At 39.5% G+C, this 13634-nt stretch overlaps 3 protein-coding genes and 1 long non-coding RNA gene across 4 annotated transcripts; all 4 read left to right on the forward strand.

The window, feature by feature from the left end:
• The first annotated feature begins 748 nt into the window (after positions 1 to 748).
• Positions 749 to 4150, forward strand: fdx2 (ferredoxin 2). Its single transcript, XM_034082531.1, has 5 exons — positions 749 to 942; positions 1279 to 1330; positions 2259 to 2365; positions 2456 to 2543; positions 2660 to 4150. The coding sequence occupies exons 1-5, from the start codon at positions 756 to 758 to the stop codon at positions 2814 to 2816; spliced, it is 591 nt and encodes a 196-aa protein (XP_033938422.1). The 5' UTR covers positions 749 to 755; the 3' UTR covers positions 2817 to 4150.
• A 301-nt stretch (positions 4151 to 4451) lies between these two features.
• Positions 4452 to 6393, forward strand: LOC139433813 (uncharacterized). Its single transcript, XR_011643205.1, has 3 exons — positions 4452 to 4599; positions 5124 to 5173; positions 5771 to 6393. It is a non-coding gene; the product is annotated as an uncharacterized lncRNA (long non-coding RNA).
• On the forward strand, positions 6394 to 10372 carry zglp1 (zinc finger GATA like protein 1). Its single transcript, XM_034082443.2, has 4 exons — positions 6394 to 7099; positions 7183 to 7295; positions 7833 to 7926; positions 8724 to 10372. The coding sequence occupies exons 1-4, from the start codon at positions 6600 to 6602 to the stop codon at positions 8854 to 8856; spliced, it is 840 nt and encodes a 279-aa protein (XP_033938334.1). The 5' UTR covers positions 6394 to 6599; the 3' UTR covers positions 8857 to 10372.
• Positions 10373 to 11164: 792 nt separating this feature from the next.
• On the forward strand, positions 11165 to 12696 carry LOC117446290 (forkhead box protein D2-like). Its single transcript, XM_034082399.2, has one exon. The coding sequence runs from the start codon at positions 11261 to 11263 to the stop codon at positions 12134 to 12136; it is 876 nt and encodes a 291-aa protein (XP_033938290.1). The 5' UTR covers positions 11165 to 11260; the 3' UTR covers positions 12137 to 12696.
• Positions 12697 to 13634: the final 938 nt, after the last annotated feature.

The following is a 13634-nucleotide window of genomic DNA, read 5'->3' on the forward strand; positions in this document are numbered from 1 at the left end:
TCTAGAGCAAACAAAAACATGGCACAACATGCATTCACTGTAGTGTGGTATTGCAATGTTTGAAGCTTAACACTGAATGGGACTATCTGAAATGTTGTATTGCATTCTGATTTTTTTAACTTTGCAGAACTGCTTCTTTAACCATGGGCATAACTTTGAAAGGCACTGTTGAAAGTGAAAATAAAGAGGACCATGGCACTAAATGTTGTATGCTAATAAGAAGAAAACAGCCACAGTGAGTTGAATCTGAATTTTTTTACCCTGCCCCACAAAGAATCGGAATTGAGAACCGTTAAGAACCGGAATCGAAAAGTAAAATCGGAATCGGAATCAGAATCGTGGAAATTCAAACGATACCCAACCCTACTTATGACTGAAACCATCTTGAGAAATGAATGAGAAAAAATAAGAAACCAATCTCAATGCTATCTGTGTTGTCTCTATTTGTACTCTTGGTTTTTACCATATTATTTTGTTATGTAATATTTGTCGGAAATCTGTCACCATAATGGTTCTATTTTCTTTATTTGTTTCAATTTTTTTTTTTAAATAGATGGATGATTGTTCCTAATACCTCAAAACTATGTACAAAATAGCAAACTTGCATCTCACCCATGGATGTATAAGAACCGTCTCCTGTCCGCTTGAAGCAGCAGCGCCCTCTGCTGTCACAGAGGTGCATCACAGCACAGACGTCTCTCCTCCAGCGCTCTTTTGTTATTGGCCGCTTCCGGTCATGTGACCAAAACAGAATCATGGCGGCCTCCGCTGCAGTCCGCTCAAGCATGGGACTGACTTTGAGATTTTCTCGATCTATCCCGGACTGTAGCACATGCACTTTCTATAGGTTAAAGAGCTGTGTGAACAGCGTGGGTAAATTACAAAGGAAGGGTTCCTTCGACAGCTTCCGGACCATAAATCGACACTTGCAGACAAGTATAGGTGAGTGGTGCAGTTTGCTAACATTTAGCCTCAGTCACAGGCTAGTTCTTCTCTCTGGCTATTTGAAAACGATACGTCTAAATAAGTGATAAGTTTTCTATTTTTTCACACCGAAGTTTAAAGTGTTCATGCCCAATTTGGCTCGCTGGTGGTCGGTGGAAAACAACAGTTATTAGAGTCGAAAGTCCGCTCAATAACACTTGTGTAACTTCATCAACATTCTCCGATTGGGTTGTGAAACTTCATGCAACAAGTAAAACCCTTCCACCTTCCGGTACCGCCAGGAAGAGCTGAGATTGCCACTGACAGCAGAAACACTGTTGTTGTTTTTTACAGCTTTGTACCACAGTGAGGAGGGGAGCTCGAATGCAGAGGACCCGGAGGATGTGTAAGTTACAAGGTTTCTTTTATTGATACGTTGTACACAGCAAAGCATTAACAGCTTGTTTATGAACACATGATTGTTTAAATACCCGATAATACTATCAAACATTAAACATGTAGAGTTCAAGTGAGTGGAGGCTAAATATAATTATCAGGGAAACATTCAAGCTTGCTGAGTCATGCTTCATCTGCATTTTATTGTTGGACTACATTCTGAGTCAAAAGGATTCTAAACACGAAGCCTTCATAGCATGCATATGCAGCATTTTACAAAGACAATGTAACGGTGCACATTGATACAATACATTTTAATTTATTTAGTACAAGATCTGTGGCTGATGCGGTTCAGAGCTTGTGGTTTGATCCTTTGCTCCTCCTGTACACATGTAAGAGTGTCCTTCAGCGATAACACTGAACTCTGAATGGCACCAGATAGTGGAGGTGTGTCCTTGGAAGCAAAAAGCACTATGTTATTGCCATTTCATATTGGTAGTGTCTAAAATTAAGTCTAAAATTGGTAAATGTCTAAAGTCCTGTCCATGTAATTTTCGGACTCTGTAATATTGACAGAGGGTTTTTCAATCTCCTGCAGAATCCAGAGGTTTTCTGTACTGGATCGCATATAACCATGTTTGCCTTCTCTCACTGCAACTTTCAGCAGGAAACTGCTTTGTTTACCTACATGATGAGTAGCAGTTGGAGAAATGTAATATAGTTTGAGGAAAACAGCCTGTGCTCTTGAATTTAGGCTTCTCAAGAAGTAGTCGTATTCACTGTAGAACTACAGTCACATAAGACGTTTTGTTGTGGGATTTTTTGGGGGAACAGAAACGTTTTTTTCTTACATTCCACTGGAGTTCTGTTTTATCTTTAAATCATGATTTAAACCTTGCCAGTAAGGCTAAATTATTTTTGAACTTCCTGTTGTTTAGAGTAAACGTGGTGTATATCGACCGCTCTGGCCGGAGGGTCCCAGTTAAGGCCAAGGTGGGAGATAACGTCATGTATCTCGCTCAGAGGCATGGAATTGAATTGGAAGGTGAGAATATATATGGTCAAAGCTAAATAATTATTTAATGCATGGTTTGAGGATATTATTACACATTATTTTTGTTTCTCTTTCTTTCAGGATCCTGCGAGGCCTCTCTGGCCTGCTCAACATGTCACGTCTATGTAAATGATACTCATTTTGACAAACTGCCAGAACCCGACGAGAGGTAGTTCTGCTCCAAATGATAACTTTCTGAACCACACATTTTGAATTTTAACAAATGTATGTGATGAGGTTAAAGCGAGATCGCTGTAAATATTGACATATCTCTTTGTGCTCTAGGGAAGATGACATGCTGGACATGGCACCCTTGCTTCAGGAGAACTCCCGATTAGGGTGCCAGATCATTCTCACTCATGAGCTTGAGGGCATAGAGCTCACCTTGCCCAAAGTCACCAGGAACTTTTACGTGGACGGCCATGTTCCCAAACCTCATTGAGAAGGAGAGCAGATGACTAGAGCTGGAGAAAATTGGAGGGTGGCACTGCAAGCTATACACCATGTGTGTTCGTTGAGTGAGGGGGCACCCATAAAGAGATGCACGGCTTGGATAGTAAAGTCTGTAGCAACTGCTGAGACCTCTTGCAGACTGACAAATTCCACAGTTAACCAATGACAGTACAGGCCTGCAGATGACATCCTTATAGTCAGACTCTACAAGTCTCTCTGAAGGGGAAATGAATGGTTACTTCCCAAAAAAAACGTTGATAGTTTAACTGACTATATATTTATTAACATGGGTTGTTGTTCTCAGGCCAGTATCAAGACACCATTACATCTTGCAAACTGTTCTTTGTTAAAAACAATTTCAGAGAGATTTTATTTAACAGAATACTTTCTGTTTAATGGAACATTCCTTGTTACAGCTCATATACGCACAAGTATGACAAGATGATGTTCTTAGTCATTTCTGTAGGTCCATCATTGTCACACTGTTTCACTTGTCAGATATTGTATGCATAGCATTACTTTTAATATTTTCATCTTGTACCAAGTTGTGTAGGTGTTTTGATAGCTTATCAGTAACTACCCACTGAATTGAGCTCCCCCGAAGTCAAACATGTTTTCTTCTGCATGGTACTGAAGCCAGACATAGAAGTATAAGCCATATTGTCTAATGCAGTGTATTTCAAATAAAAAAAGACCTGCCGCTTAAGAGTTAGACAATTGAAACTTATATAGCATTCACTATAACAGCAAAACAATCGGGCTTGAAAGATCTCCTGGTAAATGCATCTCAAAGCACTTCCCCAGGTGCAAATAATTAAGGTTTGATTAGTTGATCTGGTTCAGCTGTGCATTTTACCGAGCAGCATGAAGGTTGAGATGAGTTTTGAAGCATGTGGGCTTCATGTTACCATGGATTGAGTTTTCTACATCTACATTTTTACTTGTTAAGTCTATTGTACTTGTCCTTACGCACAGAAGTCAACTGTGTATCATGTCTTTAAATTATAAAGTATTTAAAGTTGTGCAATAAAACGTTCTTAAAAAGTTATGTTTGAACACTGCCATCATTACCAAGCAGCCTCTGACACTTACTACCAGGACTCAAAGGGGACAAACCAGACTTGCCAATGCCAACCTTGAGACCTCAGAAATCGGGAGCATTTCAAACCACCGCGGGGGGGACCAGAAAAGGAGTGGGCAGACGAGGGTCGAATTGTCAATTCTTGTTCTGTTTTTCGGTGACTATCTAGTTGCGTACGCTACTAAAGAGACGCTACCATGGAAACCAAACAATGGTGTAGCTGTAATAAAGTCAGAGTGGAACAGTCGTGTGTAAATCTGATTTTGTCAGAAATGCGGGAGAAATATGACACCGGGAGAGGGCTATGAAATCGGGAGTCTCCCGCGAAAATCGGGAGCGTTGTCAAGTATGAGACAAACATGTCACTTTTGATTATTTTAGCCAAACTTAAATAAACAAATGTAGTTCACTGCATTATTAGCAGGCTGTCATTGATGGTAAAATCTCCACCTTGACCCAGAACACATCTGAACAGGCATTTATGTTGATGTGTGCAGCAGCTGCAAACTGAAACTGTTGGGCAACACTTTTATTACTCAGCAAGTGTAATCTAACAAACCCAAAACACCTGTGTAACTCCTCCCATGGTCCAAAAAAAACAACCCAGTCATAGCAACCAGCTCCAGCGATTTGAATTCCCAGTAAGTTGGCACACTCATCATTTATTTGATAATCGATTTGGAGATCTAAGGTGAGCATTAGCTGAAGATCCCAGGTGGACTGTAGCCTACTCGACTGTTTCAAACAGTTATCTTAAGGCCCTAATGTTAAATACGTGGTTAGCCATAGAAGGCATGGCATGTCACAAATAAGGAAGGATCGGAAAACTTAATTTTAGAGTGAATACAGGATCAGATGAAAGAGCGATCATGCGATCATTGATCTTACAGAGTGCCGATAGAGTAGATCTACAAACTAGCCTATGAGCAAACTGTAGAGTAAATACATTACATAAAATGTCGTTTTTCCTAATTGTTGTTGTTGTCCCAAACATTGAGGCCTAAGTGAAGACACAGCCTTTCGATGCAAATATGAGAGAATTAAGAAAATTACATCAGTAGGCTAATACTTGTGATTCGCTGTAGCTATTTCTTTAAATCTTGAATGTATAAGATATCGATCTGTCTGGCTTCTGCGCTCGTGACATTCGAACGCCGCAAAAAGCGCGAAAATATTTGACATTCTAGAACGCAAAGCATACATTTTGTGTTCTAGAACTCTTTTAAACGACAGGAAAAGCTCGACGTTTTGCAACATTCCTTCCGGTAAGTTACATACGTTATATTTAGATTTTTTTTAAAGGCTCTTTGTTGATACAGGCGGGTTTATGTAATTTACATTGTCAATGACAGCTCTGTATTGTTAGGCTTTTAAATAAAACAAAAATGACACTAGCTGAATATTAGCCCATCTTTTATATTTTGATGTCGGCCTAATCAAACCCTTTCAAGGAAAATATTCTAAAGTTCATCTTTTCTTTAGTCTAACTGTCCAATTTTTGTCACAGTTGGGAAACAAAGAATGTTAAACACTCCAATTGCCCTCGCTTATATATGTGTTTACTGTGTTTTTGAATACACCGTTAGCTTGTGTAGCAATACATTTTAGCAGCTACAGGTTTAGACATAAATATAGCCCAGTTAACGTATTATTCAATGTTGTGCAAATCCTTTATATTTCATTCAGCCTCTAAACTAGTGGTCGCCATTTTTTAATTGTGAAGTCTAAATATGAAGCAATTATTAATGTCCACCTCTACTGAAAATAAACAAAAATATTGTATAGCAAGCTGTTTATGTAGCGAGCTGAAGGTTTGATTGTGAAGTACTGATCTAAAAGTTGTTTGTTTTTATAATTGACAGACACTTTCTCAACATGAGCACAAGACCAAGGACACAAGCTGCCTTCATCCAGGGAAACCAGAGTGCAATTGAACATGAGGGCTCCCACTCAGCACTTGTCTACCTTTTCCAAGAAGTTTCAAAGCTAGCATCCCCCATCCACAACAGTTTCCTGGACATCCATCCACCCTCCATGTGGCTACATGAGACTTCTAGTCAAGATTCTTTTAAAGTTAAAAAAGAAGAAGAGGATGCACATTTTTTTCAAATCTCTAATAGTCCCTGCCAGCACAATTTGTCTTGCATGTCGTCCTATAATCAGGTGAAAAAAGTGAAGGAGGAAAGTCACAGCAACAATGTCACAACTTTGGTTGAGCCACATCTGAAATACAGCAGCCCTTGGAAAGTACTGAGCCTAATCAATCTGCAGTGTGAGAGGCTTCTGCATGTAAAAGATGCGGAGGAGTCAGACCAAAATCAGTACAATGTAACCCAAAATTGGGCCATTCAATAGACAAATCGTCGACTGCAGCACCAGATGTAGCAGATCTGGGAATCGGAGGTGACTGTGTAAGTATGGAATGCACTTTGAGACCATCTCTTCTAATCTACGGGAGACAAGAAATCCCACAGGGGCTGTGTGAAAGACTTCCAAGGTGGCTGCTGTCTCCAGTCACAGATTGCTGAAAAAGCAGACCCTTTTTCAGTGTTCAGTGTTAACAGAAATGTTGAAACAAACCAGCATTGTTTCTCTTCTGAAAACAATCATTTGCGTGAGCCCTTCTCTGATCCCTATGCATGCCTAAATGCCCAGACAACTTTTAATTCAAATGAAGATGCAAGTGTGGCTATGTCAAAGCGAGCGCTAACACTAGACCACAATGCAAACCTTGCTTTGTCTATAGAGCCCCTATGTGACACCCAGCTGTCACCTCTGAGCTCCATCATGCCTTCTTCACAATCAGCATCACTTTTATTTATCAATGCAGATAAATGTCAGTCATGTGCAAAGCAAGATGACAAAATCACAGCATTTAAACCAGAACATACAAATGCTAACTTAGAGGGGAAATGCCCTCCGGTTGCACAACTACAAACCTCAAGTTTTAATGGAGAAACAAACTCCTCACATTCTGCAACATTAAAACTAGAAGCCAGGTCTGTGCAAAAGGAGGAAAGTGCTCCTCCATCTGCCCAGCAGTGGAGAACCAAGACTCTGAGAAAACAACTTCATCCCAGGAGAAGTGCTAACATACAAGACCCAGACTTCCAGGGAGTGACGTTCAGGATGGACACAGAGCTGGACGACAACGGGGAACAAAGTCGGCTCCTCATAACTTCAATGTACAGGTAATGTGAAATTCATTACATGTTGACATGATGACAAAGTTTAGTCAAACCCTTTGATATTTATGTATTTGTTTTTGCTGCAGTAAGGAGCTCCGCAAGAGTGTGAGAAAACGGAGGCTGAGGACACGGACGTCACAGATATCCCTTAAAACCAGCAGCTCTGATGAGGAGAGTTCCTGGATGACCAGTGTTTCCAGTGAGTAACACTCGAGTGCCTCCACCAATGTCAGTTTATGCCGCAGAGATGTGGAGCTCCTGCAATCTTTAATTTAGTTATCTCATTATAAATTAGATCATGTAGAGTCAATTGTATTTACAGTATAACGTCCTAAATAACACGTTTGTCTCTGAAGACTTTTACATCTGTAGAACATATGACCCTCTCCATCTTCAGACCCTTGGTTTAGCATCCAGAAACACACAACAAACACAAATGTGTTCGTATGTATTTGCACTAAATTCCTATTTTCTCCACTAGATGACGCCAACGCATCAAATCTAGACTTTGCAGCATTCCTCAGGAAAAGCATCCTAATACCATTTTAGGCTCCAATTTGTTCCTTGAATAACCAGAATATACCAGTTCTTTTCAGTATAACTTTTTTCTAAAATGGAGTGTTTATTTTAAGCAAACAATTGGTTCTAACCACAAGCACTTCCCTTTTTTGTTTACACACTCAGTTAAAAAGTACTGTACAATAACTAAAGAGAGGTTTTCTTTCTGTTTCACCAGAGGGGAAAGTATGTGCGTCGTGCTGCACCACGAGGACCCCGATGTGGAGGGACGCAGAGGACGGGACCCCACTCTGCAATGCCTGTGGAATAAGGTATCTCATATCAACACTGATATGTATGTCACATCAACATGTAATGGTACTAGTCATGAATTTTAAGCAGACATTAAGACATATAACTTTTCTACAGTATAACTTTTTTTGGATTGGCTTAACATTGAGGTCCAGAATGAAATAGTACATGAAGATTCATTGTTTTTGTTATTATCACGAAAAAACAATAGGATCCAATAGGGCTGCTCAATTAATCGTAGTTTAATCGCGATTACGATTATGGCTTGCAACGATTACGAAAACAACGTAATCGAAATAAAACGATTATTTTTGTATTATTATTACTTTTTTTTTGCATTACTCTTTTTTCAGTTGAATTATACTTAAAGTTCATGGTAATAAACTGTTAAAAACATACTGTTCACATTTTTTTCTCCAATAAATGGATGTTTTCAAAGACAATGAATAATCGCATTTAATAATCACAATTACAATTATTGACTCAAACAATCGAGATTATGATTTTTGCCATAATCGAGCGGCCCTAGGATCCAAAGACTAATACTACTGCACTGTTTTGCAGTGGTACATTTGAAGGTTAATCCATTTAAAGTGTATGAACGGCATACATACTCTATGACGGCCATATTAATCGCTTAATATGAATATGTTGATTGGCTTGTTTACATCTAGCCTGCATAAATAAACACCACTTTGCATCTGTGTAACAGTGATCCTTGATTGACAATAAACTGGGACACATATACATGTCATAGATAAATGCCACCGAAGAAGAAAGTTTAATTTGGCTGTCATTTTCTTCTTCACTCTTGAAGGTATAAGAAGTACAGAGTGCGCTGTGTCTACTGCTGGCATATCCCGAGGAAAGAGGGCAACTCCAACTCCTGCTGCCTCAAGTGTGGAAACTTTGTGAGGCTGACCACAGCTCAGCGCAAACAAAGCACCTAGGGAACAGTGTGACAAAGCTCTACACACATTTGCAGATTTGAACACTTTTGTCCACTACGATGAACTCCAGATGGGACTGCATGAGAGAGGAGCAGCACGCAGCGTCTTATGTGACCCCGTATTTAAATTAGTTTCACTGCTACAAGGTCGCACCTCAGGCAACAGAGACAATTCCCTTTGTGTCTATGGCTGCTCTAGACGTGCTGTATACAACAGTAAACTAATCTTGAGTCTAAACATTTTGAGGACATCCACACTTCAATCTTTACTTCACTGATCCTATGCTACCTTCTAACCTCGTTGTAGCGTGAGAGACCATTTATTGTTGGGATTATTTCCCTCCACACAGGGTTACAGGGGGACAGTCACTTATCTACTGAATTGATAAAGCACAATGTAGTTTTATTCCGGCCCTGAAGGGCTGCTATAAGAATTGGACTCATTCAGTAGATAAGTCATTGTCAAACATTTAAATAATATAATAAAAAGCTTCAGTGTTTCTCGTGTATAATGGTTGGCTGTGCCAGATTGCTGAAGTAGAAAGTTATTTCTGTACAGGACCAAAAGCGGCAACTGTTGTGTTTACTGTTAACAACTGCAAAACAATTTATTTACTTTTGACCTTCCCAGCTGACTGCTATGTTCTATAGTTATTCACTTTAAATTAAGGTCCTTATTTTCTTTGTCATCGTTTCTAAATATGCTTGTTTTTTCCTGTTTTGTTTGTTTGGGTTTTTGCCGGTTTTATTGATGCACTGAAAAAAAGGGTTTTGGTATGTAATACATTTAATATGAAACTTCCCATTTGTGTCCTGGTTCTTTGTAGGGATATTATACGGACTGCTCTTTGTATAAATCCCTGAAGAAAATGGCTGAGATTATAAAATAGTGGAATAGTTTCAGATGGATAGATATCATATTAAACTAGAGGTACAGGGAATAATTGTTCGTTAACGAGACTTCCCACAGTTTCCTCAGCCCACCCTGCAGTGCAGGTCGTTTGCCAAGTGGGTGGTCTCTCATGGATTGATACAGTGCAGCTATTATTTCAAAACGCATTACGTGTCCTCTTATTTGAAACAGCCAGTGTTGCCTCTGTGACCATGTGCCAAACCATATATAGGAATGTTGCTATGAGCAACACCGAAGGAAATGAGCGCTGTGTAAGCCAAAAACATAAAGATAGAAACGAGTTCTATAAAATGATTGTGCTTACTTTATATTAACCTTCAGCATATTTGAATGTTTACAATATCACCTGCTGTGGTAACTTCAACATCAACAGGAAACCCTGATGAATGTTTGAGCCAGAATACAACAACACAATAAAACATCTAGATGGCAAAACAGATATGGACCAGCACATTTGAAATGCATTAAGTGTAAAGAGAGTCATGTATGCAGCTGCACTGTTTTCAGTTATGAAAAGTAATTAAGGCCTTGTGTAACCGAGTGAAAATGTTGTATTTCTCATGCCATCAAACTGTTAAATGGTATGGTAATGAAAAAAGTTGCTTTCACAAGGCAGTGTTTCCTTATTTATTGCAAACTAAGGAGCAGTTGTGCTCGAAACGTCTTGGTGCAATAAAAGAGTGAACATTAGGGCCTATTTATTTGTTTATTTCACGATTGCTTGCTTTCTGCTCAGCACCTACCCTCTTTGGTTTGCATGTCAAATCCTTGTTGAATGTTCAGGATAAGTCAATAGAGATCATTTTAACCACTCATGATGATGGCTTGATGCACACCAGGACGTATGTAATGCTGTCCCTTGATGTACATTGTGCTATGAGGGTGCATGTTTGTTGTTATTTCATGTGCCGATGAAATCTATTCTATGCTATCTCATATTTTAATCTGTGTGGTTTGGTTGTCACATGGCTGCAAGGTGCAGGACAAATGTCCCACTTGGGATAATACATCAAAGTTGTAATTAAACTATCAGAAAAATAAATAATCCAGAGCAGCATCTGATAATGCGTGTATAAAACGCCTTTGACATCTTTGTGATCCAAGTATGATCATTATAATTGTCAAAGTACAATATTCATTAGCCAAAGTATTATTTAGTTAAAACCAAAGACTGAGTATTATTTAGTTAAAACCAAAGACTGAGTATTATTTAGTTAAAACCGTTCAAACCTTTAGAGCTCCCTGGTCACGTGTCTGCTGTTGTTTTGATGAAGACATACTTCTTGCAGGCGGAGGAGGAGGAGGACGAGGAGGAGGAGGAGGAGGACGAGGACGAGGAGGAGGAGGAGGAGGAGAAAGTTTAGAGTAGGCTGAAAAGTCTGGTGAGAGGCGCAGCTTTTTTTGTGAATGAAAGTTGAGAAGGTGGTCTGTTCTGTCCAGTCATGCGAGATCATTGCCGGTCGGGGCCGAGGTGCCACCGGACTTCCGGACCATGACCTCAGACAGCAGACTCATGGATGAGCCCGACATTGACGTGGAGGGACAGACGGACGGAAGTAATGCAGATTTGTCTGTGATCAATATTCATGTTGTTGAGCAAAGCGCTCCATCCCTCACACATGGAGCTCGTGAGGAGGAAGACTCTGCAGAGCGGCTGCAGGATAGTCCGGGCGAGAGATCCACCCCGGTGAAGCCCCCGTACTCATACATCGCTCTCATCACCATGGCCATCCTCCAGAGCCCGAAAAAGAGACTCACTCTGAGTGAGATATGTGATTTTATCAGCCAGCGCTTCGCGTATTATCGAGAGAGGTTCCCCGCATGGCAGAACTCTATCCGCCACAACTTGTCTCTGAATGACTGCTTTATCAAAATGCCCCGGGAGCCTGGGAACCCTGGCAAGGGGAATTACTGGACCCTGGACCCCATGTCGGCAGATATGTTTGAAAATGGGAGTTTTCTTCGGCGAAGGAAACGCTTCAAGAGGCCACATTTTAATTTAGGGACAATGAAGGACTCTAGGGTTAAGGAGAGCAGCCCCTTCTTTCCTCTCCTCGGGACGCACATGATTCTCCAGGGGCAGGATTTGTACCAAGATCTGGGTTTAGGAAGTGGATTTAGTCCCCTCGCGAGATCTAGCATCCCACCTGTTAGCAGCGTCATACCTGCACTCTCCTCGCTCCTCTCCAAGAATTTCCCCTCATGTATAACTTTTGAACAATTCGACCCGGGACGCTGCGCTGCTGTCCCATCTCTGGCTCCAAACTGGCTTCACACCCCCCTGCACGGAATGATACCCACCTACCCTGTTTCTCAGCTTTCTAATTTCCCCACTCGGATCATCAAATTATCGTCTAATTTATGTTAATGTTTGATTCCTGCCTGTCTCCTGTAGGCCTATATCCTTCCTCTCAGCATGAGAATATGGTACATTTTAAATAAATGCAGTTTTTATAGATGGCATGCAAACAGGCGTCCAACCATATTTTGTATTTGTTTTTCACAAACCTATTGTACAGTCCTTAAATATGTTCGAAATAATTGAATTAACTAAGTCTGAGCAAATTTATAATTACACTTTCAAATAATATATGTAACTACAGCAATACATATTACAACATTTTACTTTTATTGACTGTATTACAAATGCCTGGTTGCTGTCTCTTTTATTTGAACAAAATATAAATTGCAAGATGTGCTCGAAATACAAAATAATCAAATGAGCAAAAATGATTCCATATCCTTAAAATAATTCCACACAGAAACAAATGTGGCTTTACAGTTCATTTTTTGGGCAAACAAAACACTTAATTTAAACATCAGAATGTAAATACAAATATATATTATAAGAAATAGCAAACATAAAAAGTAGAAAAGTATTATGCAAATATGGGAAATATAATATGCAGCTCTTTTCTGATAGGCCTTGGATTTGCTCAAACAGTAGGCCTACTTGTCTGCAAAGGGACTTGACATAATTAATTAATTAATTAATTCGGATGACATCGATTGATTTTTTGCTGTGGATGAAAAATATGACCACAAGTGAGCACATTTAATCTCACCGGCCTTTCTTGTTTATTGATTTTCTTAATTGAATGATTTCCTCCACATTGTGTGCGAAAGAGGTCCAGCCGATAATTATAATTCAACACACGCTGGTTTTGTCTTCATCTGCAGATAAGTGGCATGAACGTATAGCATGTGTTCAAAATCAGGCGGATGTACGGTGCTGTTTTTGTTGATTTGTAGAAATGTGAGCAGTACAAATTGCCCCTTCTTTTAGGAAGTTGGGTTCAGCTCATTCAAGTAAAAAAACATGATATTTAGTCAAGTAGTCTATTGTTAACGTCTTAGCAGTAAAACGAACCCTCGTACAATTACAGTATGCAGTATTTTAGAGATGTGTCATCACAATTTAACTTTTTTTTCTGTCTGTTCAACAAACAAAAATCTCATATGTTGTGTTATTAGTTATTTGTAAATGAGTGAGGGACTGACTTTATGTCTAAAGGCTTGTATAAGAGCATGTAAAACAAGTTGAGTGTGTGGTTGTGTAACACTAATTTAAACTGTGGACAGATATCAACACTGGTAAGAACAAGCAGTAAATTAGAGGTTAGAAAACCAATCTGCAGTGTAATGATTATTAATACCCTGCAGTGTCTAATCTCATCAATGCAGAAAAGAAAAGCATTGCTCATTACAATAACATTACAATGCAATTGCTTCTATTTCCCAGTATTTCTATAACATGTGAAGGGGCAAGGCATTAAAACATGTTTTACTGCTAAAAATAAATGTGTTCATTTACAATATTCAACTAAGATGTAGGTACCATTTTACTTTTATCTACTCCAGAAGAA

The sequence above is a fragment of the Pseudochaenichthys georgianus genome, chromosome 1 (genome assembly GCF_902827115.2).
Source record: "Pseudochaenichthys georgianus chromosome 1, fPseGeo1.2, whole genome shotgun sequence".
Taxonomy (NCBI): domain Eukaryota; kingdom Metazoa; phylum Chordata; class Actinopteri; order Perciformes; family Channichthyidae; genus Pseudochaenichthys; species Pseudochaenichthys georgianus.